General features: G+C 34.3%; 4 protein-coding genes across 5 annotated transcripts; 1 reads left to right on the top strand and 3 right to left on the bottom strand.

Moving 5' to 3' along the window:
• Nucleotides 1–918: 918 nt before the first annotated feature.
• On the bottom strand, nucleotides 919–15,210 carry LOC120142996 (putative phosphatidylglycerol/phosphatidylinositol transfer protein DDB_G0282179). Of its 2 annotated transcripts, none has more exons than XM_039157428.1 (5): nucleotides 15,186–15,210; nucleotides 3,729–3,863; nucleotides 3,490–3,591; nucleotides 2,463–2,629; nucleotides 919–1,117 (listed from the first exon to the last, which is right to left on the bottom strand). In XM_039157428.1, the coding sequence occupies exons 2-5, from the start codon at nucleotides 3,829–3,831 to the stop codon at nucleotides 1,010–1,012; spliced, it is 480 nt and encodes a 159-aa protein (XP_039013359.1). In that variant the 5' UTR covers nucleotides 3,832–3,863; nucleotides 15,186–15,210; the 3' UTR covers nucleotides 919–1,009. The 2 variants fall into 2 exon arrangements, with proteins under 2 accessions (XP_039013359.1, XP_039013358.1); XM_039157427.1 differs by having other exon boundaries at nucleotides 3,729–3,870; nucleotides 15,191–15,210.
• Nucleotides 6,418–8,815, top strand: LOC120142995 (RNA-binding protein CP33, chloroplastic-like). The gene is made up of 5 exons (XM_039157426.1): nucleotides 6,418–6,870; nucleotides 7,127–7,228; nucleotides 7,866–8,174; nucleotides 8,257–8,421; nucleotides 8,630–8,815. Exons 1-4 carry the CDS (start codon nucleotides 6,475–6,477, stop codon nucleotides 8,386–8,388), a joined length of 939 nt encoding a protein of 312 aa, XP_039013357.1. The 5' UTR covers nucleotides 6,418–6,474; the 3' UTR covers nucleotides 8,389–8,421; nucleotides 8,630–8,815.
• On the bottom strand, nucleotides 10,269–12,298 carry LOC120142993 (syntaxin-121-like). Its single transcript, XM_039157425.1, has 2 exons — nucleotides 11,563–12,298; nucleotides 10,269–10,914 (listed from the first exon to the last, which is right to left on the bottom strand). Exons 1-2 carry the CDS (start codon nucleotides 12,119–12,121, stop codon nucleotides 10,475–10,477), a joined length of 999 nt encoding a protein of 332 aa, XP_039013356.1. The 5' UTR covers nucleotides 12,122–12,298; the 3' UTR covers nucleotides 10,269–10,474.
• Nucleotides 15,211–16,411: 1,201 nt separating the features above from the next.
• On the bottom strand, nucleotides 16,412–18,594 carry LOC120143065. Its single transcript, XM_039157488.1, has 3 exons — nucleotides 18,443–18,594; nucleotides 18,275–18,348; nucleotides 16,412–17,257 (listed from the first exon to the last, which is right to left on the bottom strand). Exons 1-3 carry the CDS (start codon nucleotides 18,460–18,462, stop codon nucleotides 16,614–16,616), a joined length of 738 nt encoding a protein of 245 aa, XP_039013419.1. The 5' UTR covers nucleotides 18,463–18,594; the 3' UTR covers nucleotides 16,412–16,613.
• Nucleotides 18,595–19,034: the final 440 nt, after the last annotated feature.

Raw genomic sequence — 19,034 nt, 5'->3', positions numbered from 1 at the left:
TACTTCATCCGTCCCATAATTTGTCGCTTATATTGACTATGCACTTAGTTTTAGGAGATATATTTGACAAAGGGAAATGACAATTTCCCTAAAAGATAATTGATAGATTTATCGATTTGTTTTGATAGGGGTAAAAAAGAGGGACATAAAAGGGTAAAAAGGAAATATAAGTGTTGTTGTTTGTTATTTTTTTAATATAATATTATGAATGAGATAATTTAAAAAAAATGATAGGGAAGCGGTGGCGGATTAATATCGTTGCTCTTGTTGAAGAATCAAACTTAGAAAACTCTAGACTCGATGAAGAACAAAGGGGATGAATAGTAAAAGGTGGCTCCCTTATGAAGGTGAACGGTAAAGATGATGATGGTGAGGATGAATTTGTGGAAAATAGATGGATAAGTGTCCTATCGAACCCTCCTAGTCGCAATGAAAAGGCAAACACGATAATATGGCTCTAACCAACCCTCCTAGTCGTGATGAAAAGGCAAATTAGAGTGTGAAGATTAATCTCCTCACAAAAACTTGAAAGAACTCCAGAAGAAGAAGCTTCGAAGGCACAAGGCAATCAGCACTTGCAAAAACGAACGAGAGTTGGAACCGTTGGAAAGATAAGAGACAGACGGATGTATTTCAAAAAGACATGTTGACCAAATAAGATCAGATCCCATTAAAAAAGTCGTAGCAAGTCTGTTGTTGTTCTGGTCTTCTTTTCCAAGGCTTGGACGAGTGGATTATTTGGAAGAGTTATTACTTTTTCCTTTGATGTGAGCCTTGTGATACATGTATAAAAAAGAGACACATTTAGTGGGACAAAGGAAGTAACATGAGAAAACCGCTTCGTTCGGCAATGCAATTTACCATAGCTAAACATAACAGTTTAAACTTTCATGATAACAAAGACAGCAATCGAAGTAAGACATGCATGATAAGAACATTCATGCAACATATAGAGTACTTTACATGGATTTCGCTTTAAAGGCATTGTTCTTGTTCCAAATTCTGGTGTTTAAACATCAGCCACAGATGATGCGAACCCGATGCTAAAATCGAACCCGATGCATGTCAACTCATGTTTGTTAGCATCCAACATCTTCATTTTCAGAGAGTATGAGCCCTGCACAAGGTTAAAATTTGTCGATGGCCTCAGAGGTTGAGTATGGTGAAAAGCCCCTTATCACATTACATCTCAATAATCTCATTGGCCTTAATAACATGAATGGATCGAGAGAGTGTTCGGGGGCGATCACACAATAGTTTAGATATTTTCTAATATAATTTTCTATAAGTTCTTACTTCTAACATAAAATCTTATGTCTGTGCTGTTCTATAGGTCGTCATTTGAAATTAAAATTGTTTGATTTTTTCGGTGATCGATCACATGAACAGAAGCAAATTTTAGACTTCTCAACTAGCAGTTATTCGAAGAAAAATCAAATGCATATGAAGATGGTGAAGAACCTTTTAGTCACAGTCTCATATACGAAAATCTAGAAAATAGCCTTTTATTGTATTATGTTGAACAGAGAACAGCAAAGAAAGAATGGGGATTTATTTCCGGGTAAACTATACATTTAATATCAAAACTGTCAATTTGATTTATTTTAGTACCTAAACTTTCAATTTTTTCAAAATCATACCTAGCGTTTAGTTTTTGTTTAATTTTAGTACCCCTTTCAAAATTTAACGTTAAGTTTTGAAAAACTTGAAAGTTTAGGTACTAAAATGGACCAAAATTGATAATTTAGGTATTAGATGTGTTAAGTTTTTAACGGTGAGGTACTAAATTGAAACAAAAAATAAAAAAATTTATGTACTAAAACAGACTAAAGCTGATAGTTTCGATACTAAATGCATAGTTTACCCTTTATTTCTAAGCTTAATGAGAAGCTGAGCAAATGAATGGGAAGCTACATGACATGACATAACACCTATCTTCCTATGTTTTTACTAGAAATTATGAAGTATTTGTCCAAAATTTCCATGAAATATATCAAAAGAGAAGGAAAGGACAAACCATATTGACTTTCTTTTTTCCTTTTATTTGCTTTGTTTCTTCTTCTTCTTCTTCTTCTTCTTTTCTTTTTTACTATAATAAAGATAAGGAAAACAAAAGTTGTTCTCCCTCTTCCTTTAAAACTGTTAATTCCTAACGACAAGAAGTTAGTTTAGGGACGAGACATTAGATCCCTTAAATAATATCATAGGTTCGAATCCTGAAGCTGGTGAATGAATCAAACTGGATTAGGAGGATCACTCTCGATTAACATATCAAATATCAATAGTTACACAACAACCAAAAAACTACTAATCCACAAAGTAAAACTAGATAGAAAGATTGGAATAAACCCATTTTAACTCTTATGCTGTTATGGATATGCAAGAACATTGGTGCAAACATTAAAGAAGAAGAATCCAACTTGGCAGCAACAATTAATCGGACTTTAAAGTTTAAGACTTACAGGAGGAGTATATCCCGGCAAAACTTGAGAGTGAGAAACCACAAAATCACCAGTGGACACAGGGCAAGATGTCTCATCGCAAAGGTCGTGAGTCTCGCTGTGAATGTGCCATCCAAAATACGAAACCACGATCACCAATTTCCCCCCCCCCCCATCGATAGCTGCACCTGTACATCATTATAGCAAACAAAGCTAGCCCCTTCAATTAAAAGCTAAGAACACTACAGATTTAGGTTGCATATGACAAACACCATCATCATCAGAATGTCTCTAACACAAATATACACAAGTTCTCAAACTTCTTCCATGCATGGAGGATCCTACCGCCATACCATGAGATAAATAATTTTAAGTATTTTCTTATATTTTTTATTGATATTATGTTTTTGTCCCTAAAATTCTTAGGTCCGTGTCCTAATTATACCCATATTCTGCAAGCCCCAAACTTATATGGTTTCTAGTAGAGGTGCTTAATGAGTTGATCAGCTCGTGAGCTGCCGAAATCAATTCGACCAAAACTCGATAAATACTCGACTCGGGATAGTTCGACTCAAACTCTAGCTCGAATCGAGAGTTTAACGAGTTGAGTCGAACAAAATCAAACTCGACTAGATAAGTTCACGAATAGCTCGTTATTTTTTATATAATATTTTGTAGTTTGGTGATTGCAAGCAACAATGAATAGAGTGAATAGACATAGATTTTCTTATTTTTAGAATTGATTATATATCGTTGAATTTTTTCAATAACGTTTTTAATATGTTAGTTAAAAAACAAGGTAAAATTTCTAGTTAGTTTAACGATCAACGAGTTCATCACCAAGTTTTTGTAACGAGAACGAGTCGAACAAAATTTTACAAGCTTAACGAGCAACGAGTCGAACAAAAAAAAATTTAACGAGCACGAGTCGGGCACTGCCCAACTCTCGATCTACTCACTCGATAACCACCCCTTGTTTCTACTTTCTAGCATCAAATAACATCTCTTCAATCAACAAAGAAACTGAAAAAAAAAAATTGATTCTTACCTGTTGTTGCAGCGATGCTGAAGGTAGCAGGCTTTCCCCGGGCGATCGGATTAGGCGAAATCTCAACACCTTGAACCTTTACATCATACTCAGCTCGCGTATCTATTTCACAATTCATTTATGTTCCAAGTAAACACGATATTGTGATAAAAACTAAAAGAATTTTCATCGATTAGCGAAATCAAAATCACTTTAATTTCAAAATAAACGCACCGAAGCTAGGGTTTAGAGGAACCGACCGCAATATCTAACGTCTTTGGCGACGGCCAAGGGAAGAACTAGGATCAACGAGAGGAGCAAGATGGGTGCAATAAACCGGTTGTACTGGATCATCATCTCCATCTGGTTTCGCTTTTACAGAAATCTAAAGTTGGGTTATATGTATTTATATTCAAAATTTGCGGAGATTTTTAGGATTTATTCTGTGTTTTTGGAAGATGGAAGAGTTCTGTTATGAACAGGAAGTCTCTTTTGGGAAGAAAGGTTGTGAATAGTAGTTTGGAAGAGATCTGGGCCGTTGATCTGTGTTTGTCAGCAATGATGAACGGGCACGATTTGTTAATTGGACGAACCAGACTGGCGAGTGGCGAGAGACCGTTAGGTGAAGGGTATCTTTTTTTTTTGAAATTAAAGGTTTAATACCAAAATAAGTTCCAAACTATACCCAAAATCTCAAATAGGTACCCAACGTTACCATTTAGGTGTTCGGGCTATCAATGACATTAATTCTCTCGTTAAGTGACACATGTTAAAAATATGGTAATTTTAAAAATTTCATTTAAAATTAAAAAAAATAAAATTATATATATTTTTAAAGAAAACATAAATATCTTGAAATAATCCTAAAAACTTTGAAAACCTTTATTTCAACCCCTAAACCCAAGTCAACCGTTGACGAAGCTCCACTTGATCTCATCTCCCCCGACAACTAAAACCCCCATGGAATCGTGATCAAACAACATTCGATCGGCGAAAAATCGACATTTTATACCCCACGAACCATAGGATGAAAATCACGATCTCACGCGATCTCGACGACCAATTGATGGCAACTACGATAACGTATGACTAGGAGGATGGCAGGGATTACATCAGCGATGGTGGTCGTGGTCACAAAGGGCGGCGACGGTAGGTTAAAGATATGATTTGAGAATTTTAGGTATTTTGAAGTTTTTTTTATAATTTAATAGAAATTGGGATTTTTTAAACAATATAATAATATTTTTTCTAAAAAAATAAATTAAATCCACCATATTGTGCTATGTGTCACTTAACGGAAGAAATTAACGTTGTTGACGATTCGGGCACCTAAATATGTAACGTTTGTATTGTTAAACACCTGGACGGGTCAAAAAATAGTTTAGACACCTATTTGAGATTTTGGGTATAGTTTGGGCACTTATTTTGGTATTAAACCAAAATTAAAACCGGTGCTCCTTTCGGTTTCGAGAACGAAGGGGGTATCTTTTCCTTTTATTTTTGTTTTTATTTTATGGGTAAAGTACACAAATGGTCCATCGACTATAAATTATTGTTTATTGTTACAAAATGGTCCTCTGACTATAGGAAGTTGATTTCTTAAGTCTCTCGACTATTAAAAATTAAAAAATGGTCACAAGACTATTCATTGTGTTCAAAACTCGTACTTTTTTGTTAAAAAAATTGGTAGTGGTTTGATCTGGACGTTAACCTGCTAACTGAAATATGATAATTGTTTGAGATTCTAGGTTCATATTATATCATATCTCAGTCAATACCTTATAGTCGAGGACCATTTATGTATTTTACCCTTATTTTTATTTACTTGATAAATTACACAGATGTTCTCATGACTAGTACAATATTTTGTTAAGTCTCGACTATAAAAATTATAAAAGACTCCTCTAATTATAATGTATTATTTTTGTTGAGTTTTTCGACTGTTAAAAGTTATAAAATGATTATTTGATTATTCATATGTTCCAAAACTCGTCTTTTTCTTTTAAAAAATTGACTACCGTTTGAACTGCATGTTAACATGTTGACTAAGATATAATAAAATTTGATCCCTAAACTGTTTGAGTTGTGTTTTTTGGATCAATTTTTTGTTTATATTATGTCATCGAGCCAATGCTTGAAATATCATGTCATTGAGTCAGTGCTTAAAAGCAACAGTGGTGACACTAGGCATTATTAAAATATGATTTTATTGTATCTTAATCAATAAGTGTCCACCTCATATAGTTGTAATTTTTTTAACAAAAAGTATGAGTTTGAAATATATGAATCGTAGAGTGATCATTTTGTAACTTTTGATAGACGGATGACTTAACAAAATAGTGTCCTATAATTAGACAAAATTTTTATCATTTTTAGTAGTTGAGGGACTCAACAAAATAATAAGGGATCATTTGTATTCTTTATATTTTTTGGCAAATTACGCATTTAGCACATAAACTATCAATTTTAGTTAGTTTTAGTACCTAAACTTTTATTTTTTTCAATATCATATCTAAATTTTAGTTTTTCTTTCATTTTAGTACTCTTCATTAAAAACTTAATACGTTTAGTACAAAACCTATTAATTTTTGTCTATTTTAGTACCTATACTTTTAATCTTTTCAAAAGTTAAAGTTAAATTTTGAACTGGGATACTAAAATAAAACTAAAACTAAAATTTTTAATGACGGGATATTTAAATGAAATAAAAACTAAACGTTAAATATGCTTTTGATTTTTTTTTTGAAAATTTAGGTACTAAAACATATCAAAAATGATAATTTAGATATTAAACACGTAGTTTACCCTTTTATTTTTTCCGGTTCGTGTAATCAGTATGGCCCAACACAAAGTCTATAATCCAAATTCTGGACCAACTAAATGGAAATACCAAACCAAATATTGTCAGAACCTTATCCATCTTCGCCCTTCAAAAATATCCCATTATCTTTCAGTACTTTCATTGGCCATCCATTCCTGCATTCGATCTCTTTGCTCCGCAGAAATATGTCAGCTGCCACACTTTCCATGGCTGCAACAGTTGCAGCTTCATCTTCTTCACTCTACAATACCACCAAACCCTTTCACTTTCGTCCTTCAATTCTCAATTCTAAGCGCTTAAAACCCTTCAACCTCAAAACCCAAACCCTCAATCCCCTTCCCCTATCTCTTCCACGTTTACCTTTCTTTTCAGCTTCTTTCGACGGCGTTCAAGTTACCCAGGATGACCAAAGCACTGAAGAACAATACCCAGAGGCCGAAATGCAAGAGGAAGCTGAAGAAAAGGTTTTGGAGACCGGTGGTGATGAAGGGAAGTTGTATGTTGGGAATTTGCTTTATTCAATGACTTCTTCGGAGTTAACTGAGATTTTTAGTGAGGCTGGTCGTGTTGCTAAAGTCGAGGTTTGTGTTCTTTTTAACTAATTCCATTCGAGTTTTATCGAGCGAGTGAATCGTAAATTGGGCAGTGTTCGACTCAATCTATTAAGGTTTCAAGTTGAGTTCAAACTCGACTCGAGTCAACCTGAATCAAACATTAATCTAGTTTTGACCGAGTCGAGTTCGAGCTGCTCAACTCATTAACCGTCCCTAATCCTATTTGATTTTCTTTGTTCTTTTTTGATCTTATGGCTTTCTCTTGCACAATCGTGTTCAATAGATTGTTTATGATCGAGTCACGGATAGGAGCAGGGGATTTGGCTTTGTAACAATGGGGAGCATTGATGAGGCCAAAGAAGCAATTAGGCTGCTTGATGGATCTGTAAGTTGATTCTTTTACTTATATATTATCCATTGATTGAACCTTAATTTATTTATATGATGTTTTGATTCCCAGTGAAATATGTTAAATGTATGAACGTAAAGACCATAAGTAGCTTTTTATCACTAATTTATTTGCATTTCTTGATTAAACAACCACTCGGTGTTGATTGTTAGAGGAACTGCTGTTTGAATTCGGGTTTTGATCTTACATAATTCATCTTCTTCGAGTCGTCGCCGCACAAAACTTTCCGGTTTCCACCCTTGACAACCCTGAAACCACTAAAAAATAGTATACTCTTCGATCCTCGAACATTGGATTCGAGAAGACTATATGATAATTGCTGGATTTTTAAGTCTCTATGAGGTGGAATTGATTCGACTTGGATGCCGAGAACGGTGTAGTTTTGTTTAGGATCGAAGAGCTCTCATATTTTCAATATGTAGAACACTATTTCATCAGAATCTCTGTGTTTTTCAATCTGGTTCTAGTTTTGGATGGATGGGAGTGAGTGCCAGTGCAATGATTTTTCTGTATAAATTTTCATTTGTGTTCCTTTTCCAGATTTAGCTCATGCACCAGAAAGTTTTGGTGAATGCTAGCTAGGTTTACAGTTCTCATTTCTGTTTGTTAACAGCAAGTCGGAGGTCGGACCGTGAAGGTGAACTTCCCGGAGGTTCCAAGAGGAGGTGAGAGGGAAGTAATGGGACCAAGGATTCGTAGAGGTTATACCAGCTTTATCGACAGCCCTTACAAGATCTATGCGGGAAACCTCGGTTGGCGAGTCAGTTCGGAAGGTCTCAGGGAGGCTTTTGTTACCCAACCTGGCTTGTTGAGTGCTAAGGTCATCTACGAAAGGGATACCGGAAGATCTCGAGGTTTCGGATTCGTTTCTTTCGAGTCGGCCGAGACCGTCGAGGCCGCTCTAAGCGCCATGAATGGAGTGGTAAGACTCAGTTACTGAATCAAATCATGATTGACGTTTGTTTAGCCTTTTAATTTATGTTCCATTGTGATCATACTTGCAGGAAGTTGAAGGCCGACCTCTATGTTTAAATTTGGCTGCGGATAGAACTCCCCGTGCTCCTTCGACTGAACCCGAAGGAGATGCCGGAAATAGTCTCGAAAGCAGCGAATTGCTTTCGAGTGCCACCGTTTGATAGACTTGTAAAAACAAATATGTGGTTTTAAAGGAGGATCAAGAAGATGAGATGACTATGCAGCTTAGTTGGTAGAGCACAAGGTTCTTAATCTTGAGGTCGTGAGATCGAGTCCCACGGACGGCATTTCATAATTTGGAGGGTCTTCTACGGGAGCTGCTCTCAATCTGGTGTTGGGGGCAGCCACTATCTTACCTCCCCTTACCCTTTACATATGAGAACAAGGGACAACCATTTAAAGGAGGATCAAGAAGATCATGCAGATATATTTGCCTTTCACTTGCAGATTTTGAGTTGAAATGAATTTTTTTTCTTCTTTCCCTTTGTCAATAACTATTTAAAAATGAGTTACATGTAAATTATAGAGCAAGGGGAGATGATTCACTCTACTTTTAAGTTTTGAAATATATGTTATTCTATTTAAAAATGAGTTACATGTAAATTATTCGAGTATTTGTGTATTTTTTATGCCTGATTGACGTGTTTTAAGATGGGTGTTCAAAATTTTCTTAATATTATTGATAACGCATATATATTTTATAGATGTAATTGTTCGAACTCGTAGCATTAAAGGAGAAACATTTTCTTTTTACCATTGAAGTTACTTATTGAATTGTGTAATTATGAATAAGTGAATGAACTTAAGTTTGCATTTATTAATTCTAAATAGATGATAGATGGTAGTTGATTTCAGTAGTTGGTTTGACCAATTGATTTAATTAGTTGATTTAAGAAACTGATTTTATTAACTGTTTATATAGAAGTGTTTGGTAAAATTTAGCTAATATGGGTAAAATGGCAAATAAGGGTATGATACATTTAGTTGTTAAGTACATATATTTTATAATACTTAAGTCTTTATTGGGGTGAAATTATTCGGATAAAATGTTTTTCACAATGAATTAAAAATTCCTTAAGAAAATAAGTGAATATTTTTGAAAAAATTTGAATATTTTTTAAATTTAATATTTACAAGTATTAACATCGTGAGATTGATACATACTATTAACTTTGTATAAAATATTAACGCTACATTTTTTTTTTGCTTTCATGTTTTGCTATATTTTCTTAACTAAAATATATTTGAGAATCTACAACTAAAAAATAGAATAATAAAATAAAATTTCAGCTTAAATATATTAGGATGAATACTATTTCATTATATTAGATTTTATGGTATGAATGTAATTATAGAAAAAAATAAGGTTAAATATGTCATTTAACATCTTATTTTGCAATCAGCTCTTTCAAACCGTTGGATTTTCCAGCTTTTTCATTTTCAGTTTATTTTGCACAATAAACTCTTTAAAAAAGATGTTTAATAAACACTAAAAATAGAGGATTTGACTATCAATCAACTATTTATGCTCAAATAAGCTAAAAATTATTCAAAAAATTGTATGTCAAACACTCCAAATATGTATTTTTTTTGTTACATAAAGTTTAAATCAGGGGTGGGTCACCTAGTTAAGGACCAGGGTATATCTAAGACTCAATTGAGATTTACATAAGAATTTACAAATTGCCCAACAAGAGTGACGGCAGTAAAATTTGTGAACTTGACCATACAAGCTAAATTTTTTGAATTTCAACTACTTGTACCAACACTCGTTGGAAAAGATAATATGTATTTATTAAATAGTACATATGCAGCAACAAAGAGTAGGAAAAAAAAGAACTAGTTACAAGGAAGAAAGAATGTATAATAAAAAGGATAAATTACAAATTTGATAACTGAATTTTATTATCATTTGTTTTATTTACTTTACTTTTAATTTTTTTTAATTTCCTCAATGAATTTAATAGATAAGTTTTTTTTGTTACTCAGTCGTTTTAACGAGATTATAAATGAGTTTTTATATAAATACAAAACGACGTCATTTTGGTGAAAATTTTATTTTCAAAACGTATTATTTTAACACTGTTAACTATTTAAAGGCGGAATAATAAAAAAACATAATGTATTAAGTTCAATGAGGAAATTAAAAACTTTTAAAGGTCAATGAGTAAAATATGAGAGATAGTAAAATTTAGTGATGAAATTTGTAATTTACTCTAATCGCATAGCTAACATCTCAACATACGATTAAGCTGTAGCCGGAGGCGGTGGTGGAGCAGGTGTCGTTGGTGTCGGACTTCTGTTTCCACCGCCGCCGCCGCCGCCGTTGTCTTCCCATGGTCTTACAGTGAACAGCACCACAAACAAGATGATGAGCAGCAAAAGTATGATGGCATAACAAGTCCATTTGCGGGTGTTTTTCTGGTAATTCCTAGCGGTTTGAAGCTTCTCGGTTCCACCTCTCACGTATGAATTGGCCCTGTTCACATGGCTCTCTATATCGTCCAACTGCTCGCCCTGAGCCTGAACCAGCACCGCCATGTCCAAGAACAACTGGTGCAGTTCCTGGAGATTCTTCACCAAATCTTTGACGGCGTCGTGCCGTTCTTGAATCTCATTGATGGTGTCCAAAACCCTACCCCTCCCTTGTTCTTCAATGGCCTTTTGTAGGAAACTCTCACTCTCTCCTGCAAATGTAACACACAAATTCCCAACATTTGTGATATATAAAAACCCGAGTCTGATTCGATCAAAGTTCAATCGATATTCGATTTGAATAGATTTAGCTAGAGGTTAAATTTAATTTGAGTTTTGAACGAGATGAAATAAACTGCTTAAAATCTGACTTAAATATCTCGAGCAACTCGAGAAAATAATATATTAGATTTTTAATCTTTTAAACTTAATTATTAATAATATTAACATTTTCGTATATTTAAGATTACAAATGTAAGTTTTCTCGAGATATGTAAAAAGAAATCCTGATGACATATATCCTTAATCTTAAATGGAATGTAACAACGTAAGATTGGGATCTATATGTAAACATAGTATCTATTTGGATAGACTCAAATGATCCCTTCTCATAAAGGAAGTGTATATAACCTTATTCTGATTTTGTTTGATATAAATTAAACTTATAATCATAAAATCGACTCTCAAATTAAATTTTAATTTTTGATTTCGAGTACAAATCAAATACGATAATTTTAGGTTTACAAATTTTTCAGTTGAATTAAACTTAACTTTAAACTTAATTAAACTCGACTCGGTTTAAATACAACATGATTAATAAAAATTTAAAAAAAAAAGAAAGAAAAAAAGATTAAACTGACCTGTCGAAATCAAAAGATCAAGAGTTTTGTCGTCTGGGTTTTCTCCGGTGACCGTGAAATACCTTCTTTGAACGGTTTCCCTATACTCCGACGAGATCTTTTCTCTCAATCCACTAAAACTTTCCATAGAATCCTTCAATTTCTTCCTCAGGCCGCTCACAACCGATGTCCTCGTCCGGTCTGAAGAAGAACCCGGACCGAACCCCGGCAAGCTCCGGCTGGCGGCGTTGGAGCGGTCAAGTTCTTCCAACCCGGCCTTAATCACCTTGGCCTTTTCCAAAGCCATGGCCACATCAGCATCCATCTTTGCTCTCAACTCTTTCACGGCTCTCGCGTTGTGCAAAGTCTTGCTCCGCTCGTGAGACGACGAGAGGTCGTCCTTCAGCCTATCGAGTTCTCTGAGCTCGTCATTGATGGACTCCACATCTTCGAAGAACTTGTGGAGGTCAACGCCGCCGGAGGCGGAGGAGGAGGCGTGCGTCATCTCGATTACGTGGTGATCAAGGGAAGCTTCTTCGCTTCGAGAGCGAGAGAAAGAGCCTGAGAACAGATCGTTCATCTTCAGTATGCTTCAAAAACAGGATCAAATCATAAACATGAATATCTTTGATTGTATTAGATTTTAAGAAAAGGGTATTGAAGATCGAAGATCAAAGCGACTAGAAATGGCGAAAAAGAGGGGATTGAAGTGGTCAAAATGGGGAGGGAGAAGATGAAATAGGCATGCAGATTTGTTTAAATTGTTTATTGGTTTAAATAGGACGGAGTTGAAAAGAGGAGGAGGAAACGTCATGGAAAGTTGAAGAAACGAAGGTGACGACTGAGTCAGGCATGAACCGACTCACATTGTTTTCTGTTTGCTCAAGTTTTCAATGTTGGCTACGGAAACGCGTCTGTGCGTGTGGGCGCGTGTGTTTGAAAATTCTGGATAATTGGTTTGGTTCGGTAGTAAATTTGTTTCCTCCGGTTGTATATTTTGGTTTAGGAAAGATTTTGTGATTGTTGGCGAAATCAAGAAATTGAATTCTAGTAGAAACCATTTCTTATTTTTAGAAACCATTTCTTATTTTAGGGAAAAATACATCAGAAGTCCATGTACTTTTAAAAAATCAATGTGATCATCGTATTATTTTTTCTCTCAATTTGGCCCACCGACTCAGAAGACAAACCCAATGTACCCTTTTGACCAACGTTTTTCGTCGTTGACCGTTACGGTATTGGCGTGATAGTTCACGATGTTGATGTGGTAGTCCACGGTGCCGACACTTCAGTCCATCTGTCATGTTTGAGTTACCAATTTAGCCCATCTAACATGCCACCCGTCACGTTATCAACCACCGTGGACTGCTACATCAGCATCGTAACAGTCAATGATGAAAAAATTGGTCAAAGGGTCATATTAAAATTATTTTCTGAGTTTGAGGGTCACATTGAGAAAAAATAATATGAGGGTCACATTGGTTATTTTAGGTATAGGGACCTTTGATGCCTTTTTGCCTTTATTTTAATTATATATATTTATTGTTGATTATTATTTAGGGTAATATATAAACGATCATTCGATTATAGAGTGTTACTTTGTTGAATCCCCCAATTATTAAAAATTATAAAATATCCCTAACTAAAAGATTCTGCTTTGTTGAGTTCGTTCACATCTAAAAGTTGTAAAATAGTCACCTGATTATTTATATGTTTTAAACTCGTTCTTTGTTGTTAAAAAATTAGAGATCTTTTGAACTAAAGATTAACATGCTCATTGCGATATAATAAAATCTAATTCTAGAAATGTTTGAGTTGTATTTTATGGATCAAGTCTCTGTTTACATTATATCGTCGGGTCAGTGCTTGAAAAGTTATGCCGTTGAGTCTGTGTCTGAAAGTAACGATGGTGTTAATAGATATTATCAAAATATAATTTTATCACATCTCAGTCGGTGTGTTAACATCTAACTCAAATGATCATCAATTTTTTAACGAAAAATGATTAATTTGGAACAAATGAATAATCGAGCAATCATTTTATAACTTCTAATAATTAAAGGACTCAACAAAACAATACTATAGAGTTAAAAGATCATTTTATAACTTTTAATAAAATAATGTCCTATAATCGAAATCTTTTTGTATACTTTACTCTATTATTTATCTTAGTTTTGAGTGAAATGCTTCAACTATATTAATGCTTCAACTATAGGATGACTGATGTTAGGTCTAGGTCATCATAATTATCAGTAGGCTATCAGTTTGTTCGGTTTATTTAACGACCTAAGATCATTTAAATTTTCAAAAATTTATAAATATAACATATGTCATGTTTTCGGTGGTTGACAATTTTTTAATGACCGTTATAGCATGGGTACTTAAAAGAATAACGAAAAAAATTAAACATTTACTTTAACGAAAATTATTTTACACCTAAAATTAATAAATGGTATAGTTTAGAACTATAAACAAAAATATGAATTTACGATTAATTATAACTCTATATTTTACTTAGTTTTTAGCCTGATTTCTTCAACAATTTTCAATTAAAAATAAGTGTAATTAGTTATAATAATAAGTAAGTTATAAATTACATTATAGGCTTAATATAAAAATAAGTGCATAAATTATGTCTCGAAAAATGTTTTGGTTCTTAAAGAATTTTTCGTTAAAAATAGGTATATAACGTTTTCTCTGTTATACTTTTAGGTATCTATCGTTATTTTTTTTAATTTTTGAATTTTTAATAATCAAATATTTTTTATAAAAAAAACCCTCCCCTCTCCCTTCCCCCTCCTCCCCTCAAACAGTCAAAGGCCGACTGTCACGATCAATTTCCACGATCGACTATCACGATTGACCAAACGAAAAACGACTGACCGTCGCATCCAATCAAACGGCCGATTACTACAACCAAAGGGATTTTAGGATTCAAAATCCTAAAATGAAATCTTTCATTTATACCTTTTTAGGTGTTCGACCAGTTACGAAAGTATGAGGATTTTGGTCGTGGGTGGTTGGCCTGTCACAGGTTGGACACAAAATGTCTCGAGATATGATCCCGTCATCCATTTTACAACCGCAAAAAGTAATAAAAAATAATTAGTACAATAAAATTTGATCAAATAATTAAATATGAAATAAAAATAATGTAATAAAAATAATTTTGCATTCTAAAAATTATAACAAAATCTATTTAGCTTGATAGAGGAAATTGACAGAAGGAATAATGTGAAAGTATTTTTAGTGTGGTTTGATATTTGGATTCGAGGAGGTATTTATAGGGGGAGGGGGATGGGTAATTGGCCGGAAGAGCTGGATGGTAGAGGCAATAATTGAAGGGGAATAATGGAAGGTGCACTTCATGATATGCGCCTTCCCCCGTGTCAGAAAACCCCGCAAAGACGAGCTTCATGAGTCGCGTCTTTCCATCGTGGTGCCAGCTCAGACGTACCCCCAGGAAGACGCACTTCTTGATCTACACCTTCCATCCACCTATCAGAAAGTGTAATAGATCGATAATATTTGAAGAAACTGTGCCTAACAAGTAATTATTTACTGTTAGGATGATTTTTGGGTAAAAATGCCTATAATTTAGGCACTTTTTTTATTAAACCTTTTTTATATTCTAATATGTATTTAACATATATATATATATATATATAACTGTCGTTATTACAGTTTTTTATATTTAAATAAATTGAAAAAAATATAACATGTGTAAATGAATTGTTTTTTTTAATAATGACAACTAGATTTTTTTAATAATGGAAGGAATAAAAATTTCAACGCATAAAAAATAGAGATAAATTTGGAGACAATAGTCGCTAAAAATACTCATACGAAAGTAAATAATACACTTAAAAATACAAAGAAAATTAAAACCTTCTACTGAGAATGAAGACGAATATCAAAAGCTAATAACCTTCATACATACTCATTGTCTCCGTCGAATGAGACCTCTTGACGAAATGATAAAGGAGTGAAGAGCGAACCAATTAATCTAACAAAATGCTTCGCTACACTATTCTGATTACATCGACAAACAACCTTTTACCAAAAGAGGAGATCTGACTATACATGACCATCGACTAACCATTTAGAAAATAAATGTTGTGATAGTTTTTGTGCGAGAACCAAAACGACCGCAAAAGTATGCAAAAAAACGTACCGAAAATCATGAGGATCGTGCCACAAGAGCATAGAAAACGCGTTCCACAATAACAGAGAAAAATCATATCGCAAGGACAAAGATTCTTATTCAAAATTAAAAAGATTCAAGAAAATAAATATAAAAGATAAAATAAAAAACAAGAAAATTAATATTCTCCGATAATCATAGATTTATTTATTAAATATTAATACAACTTATATTTCATAATAAAAATTATACAAGTAATTTATATAATTACAGATTTTATACTTTAGAGAGCGATTAAAAAATGAATAATTTAAAACAAGAAGCGGAAGCGCAGTATTGAATTCATTTTTTTTTCATTTTTACCTCTATTGTATTTAGGAACGGACACAATATTTTATGATAAGAGCAGAATCTTTATAAAATTGTAAAGGTGAGCGTACATATAAAATGTTAGTACGTGAAAACTGATTATCAATAAAAAATACATAAAAAAATGTAAAATATAAGAGAATTTGAAAATTTCAAGGAAACGATGTTGGTATATATCCGATAGAGATTTCTTGAAAGACATTGCAAATGTGATTATTCCACAGTTCGAGTCTCAGCGATGTTGGTCCAGTTCGTCTCCACCGCACCAGAAGTCAAATACTTGGTTATCAATAATATTTATTCTATAAATTCGTAATTAAATAAACTTAATCATCAAATAGTCTGCAATCAATAGAATTATAATAAAATCGAACTTAATTTCTAATTAGAATTCGAGTTAATATCTAACACGAACAACAAACAGTATATCTGCATGCCCTCAGTACGAAAGTGACAAAATACGTTTTACAAAGTTTGACGCATAGATAATGTAAGCATATTCAAATGACATAAAAACATGGTTGGGTGCTAACGGGCAGGGGCTGCTGAAAGTTGTGGGTCAATAACCTGAAGCAAGCCCTGTTGCCGGTATTGTTGTGAGATCCTCCACCGAAATTTTCACAGCATCCCTCCTCACGCCGATATCAGCCACATACCGAGCTACACAGTACATTCCGATCGCTGTAGCTGCCATCCCATAAATGTTTGTAGTAACAAGACGTAAAGGGGTCGACAATGCAGCTGATAGAGGGACACCTATAATCGATGTCGCTTGACCGCTTTGCCCGACTGTTGCTCGATCTACAACGAGCAGCCCAGTCTTGCAATAGATAGCAAAATCCTCACAGTTGCTCTGGAAGACATTGTAGCGCCCGAATCCATATTCGAGCAAATATAGTGCACGGTGGACCACTAAATAATCTGGATCCGAAACTGCAAGAGTGCAAGTTCCCCCTCGTGCTTTTGCGATAAAGAGTGCCAGGTTGACCGCATACTCGAAACGGTACAAAACGCCACCGGCAAGGAAGCAGTTCAAGCATGAGCAAGCGACACCGTTGCGTTGTTCGAGTGGAGTGCAGATAGGGCAATGTAATCGAGATTGAGATGGTCCTGAGCTTACCAAGAAGAGATCCGCCACAGTTCCTGTACCTTCTTTGCCAAGTCTTGTAAAATGAATGACTGTATTGTTTCCAATATAGATGCCTGTTCTCGTTCAAAATCATAAAGATACGATTCAGTTGAAAATCGTATAATGCCAAAATTAGCACCCAACATCTAAGTTAGAAGTACCAAGAAGCAAATAATTCGACTTGGTTACGGTTAATTACGGCAAACCTTCTAATTAAGAATAGTGGCGTCCTCTAAAGAAGCTCATGTAGCACATAACTGACTACGGCAACAGTAAGCGATCATCGACGACAGAGAATGCAAACACTAAATCCGTAACCTAGAAACCATAAATCTAGCCAACAGTATTCATTTGGAATGCAGTTCCAGATAACTAAATGCACCTGCTCACATTGATGTCCCTAGTTGAAATTGTACGCTTTATTACTTGGGATATATGATCTAGCCTATAGAGTAAGGCCTAAAGAAATCATCAAAAGATATTATAAATGAGAAAGGTCCTAATGCTTAACTAATAGCAATCTCAGTGGTTAAACGAATGATTGTTATTCCTGGAGGTCACGGATTTAAGTACCAGGGATTGCAACAGGGTGATTGAGCGTTTATTGTCAAATGATCGAGAGTATTTAGAACATATATTACTTTGTAATCATCCTAACTTAATAAAAAAACAATTTTCAACAATAAATTCTACGAATTTCGAAAACAAAGAAGCAATGATACTTGACTACACCCTTTCATCATCGATTCAATGTTTTAAGTAAAAATGGGTTTTCCAAGAACAATGTTTATACATCAAATGTGGAGATGAAATTCAACCATATCCATCTCATGGGGTAAATTATTCAGATATCCAGATCAGGGATTTAAGTAGCGGTTCACTATTGGAATAGCGGCCGATGCCGTCCGAAACCATTATTGTACAACGGAGATACCCAATCGAGATAAACACAACGTAAACAAAAATGCAACGGCAATTTAAATCCCTAATCCAGATACTAATGCTTGAACAGAGGCACAATTTTCAGAGCATACCCACAAACTACAAGCAATCAAAACAAAATAAAAATGGAAAGGGAGTAAGTAAAGAACCGTGATGGGCATAAGTATAAGCAGTCCTCCACGAATAAATATGATCCCCTGTTTTCAGGCTCTTCCTGTCGATTCTGGGTAGCAAATTCATTCAATCACCAAATAATATAAAAAAAAAAACCCAAATATAAAACAAAAAATTGAGACTATTTGGGGCGACAAAAAAACCTGTTGGAAAGAAGCCCCATGTTTATTCCTCGTTAGTCAGAACCGGAGAATCGGATTGCTTTTAAGTCCGTGAAGGTCGATCGGAACTTGTCTCCTTTGGTTGCGACTTCCCGTAAACAGAGTTCAGGCCTCCAAGGAGAGTTTTGGTTGACTTCAGTCTTCGTCTATTTATTTGGGTTTACGAGTATTATTTTATAATTCAATTTAAATTTAAGGGTAAAATATAAAAATAATCCTTACTCAAGTGTAAAATTAAGTTTTAATCTTAAAATAATTTTACAAAGTATTTTGAACCGTTTCAAAGCAAAAAATTTCAGAATGTCCAGAGGGAACCGATTCCCCCTGAATGGTTTGGCTCCGAGAAAAACAGAATGCTCGGAGGGAACCGATTCCCCCCAGGGGTACTGATTTCCCCATGTTCAACGGTCAAAATATTTGAATTTTACACTTAGGGAACCGATTCCCCATGAGGGGGTACCGATTCCCCCCACGCTCCAAGCTGTTTTATTTATTGTTTTCACACTTAAACGGCTCTAATAACTCCACTAATCATCCCCAACGTTCAGAATCAATTGAAGGTGTATTTAAACAA

The sequence above is a fragment of the Hibiscus syriacus genome, unplaced genomic scaffold (genome assembly GCF_006381635.1).
Source record: "Hibiscus syriacus cultivar Baekdansim isolate YM2019G1 unplaced genomic scaffold, ASM638163v2 tig00110833_pilon, whole genome shotgun sequence".
NCBI classification, from domain to species: domain Eukaryota; kingdom Viridiplantae; phylum Streptophyta; class Magnoliopsida; order Malvales; family Malvaceae; genus Hibiscus; species Hibiscus syriacus.
This window is presented reverse-complemented; position numbering and strand designations above follow the sequence as displayed.

Coding starts and splice junctions, on each gene's coding strand:
- LOC120143065 (XM_039157488.1), bottom strand. CDS start 18,462: ATGGGGCTTCTTTCCAACAG. Junction 18,349..18,442: donor ATGGGGCTTCTTTCCAACAG/GTTTTTTTGTCG, acceptor TTTGCTACCCAG/AATCGACAGGAAGAGCCTGA. Junction 17,258..18,274: donor TTATACTTATGCCCATCACG/GTTCTTTACTTA, acceptor GAACGAGAACAG/GCATCTATATTGGAAACAAT.
- LOC120142996 (XM_039157428.1), bottom strand. CDS start 3,831: ATGGAGATGATGATCCAGTACAACCGGTTTATTGCACCCATCTTGCTC. Junction 2,630..3,489: donor CAGCATCGCTGCAACAACAG/GTAAGAATCAAT, acceptor AATGATGTACAG/GTGCAGCTATCGATGGGGGG. Junction 1,118..2,462: donor TGCCGGGATATACTCCTCCT/GTAAGTCTTAAA, acceptor AACCTTGTGCAG/GGCTCATACTCTCTGAAAAT.
- LOC120142993 (XM_039157425.1), bottom strand. CDS start 12,121: ATGAACGATCTGTTCTCAGGCTCTTTCTCTCGCTCTCGAAGCGAAGAA. Junction 10,915..11,562: donor TGATCTTTTGATTTCGACAG/GTCAGTTTAATC, acceptor TTACATTTGCAG/GAGAGAGTGAGAGTTTCCTA.
- LOC120142995 (XM_039157426.1), top strand. CDS start 6,475: ATGTCAGCTGCCACACTTTCCATGGCTGCAACAGTTGCAGCTTCATCT. Junction 6,871..7,126: donor GTCGTGTTGCTAAAGTCGAG/GTTTGTGTTCTT, acceptor CGTGTTCAATAG/ATTGTTTATGATCGAGTCAC. Junction 7,229..7,865: donor TTAGGCTGCTTGATGGATCT/GTAAGTTGATTC, acceptor GTTTGTTAACAG/CAAGTCGGAGGTCGGACCGT.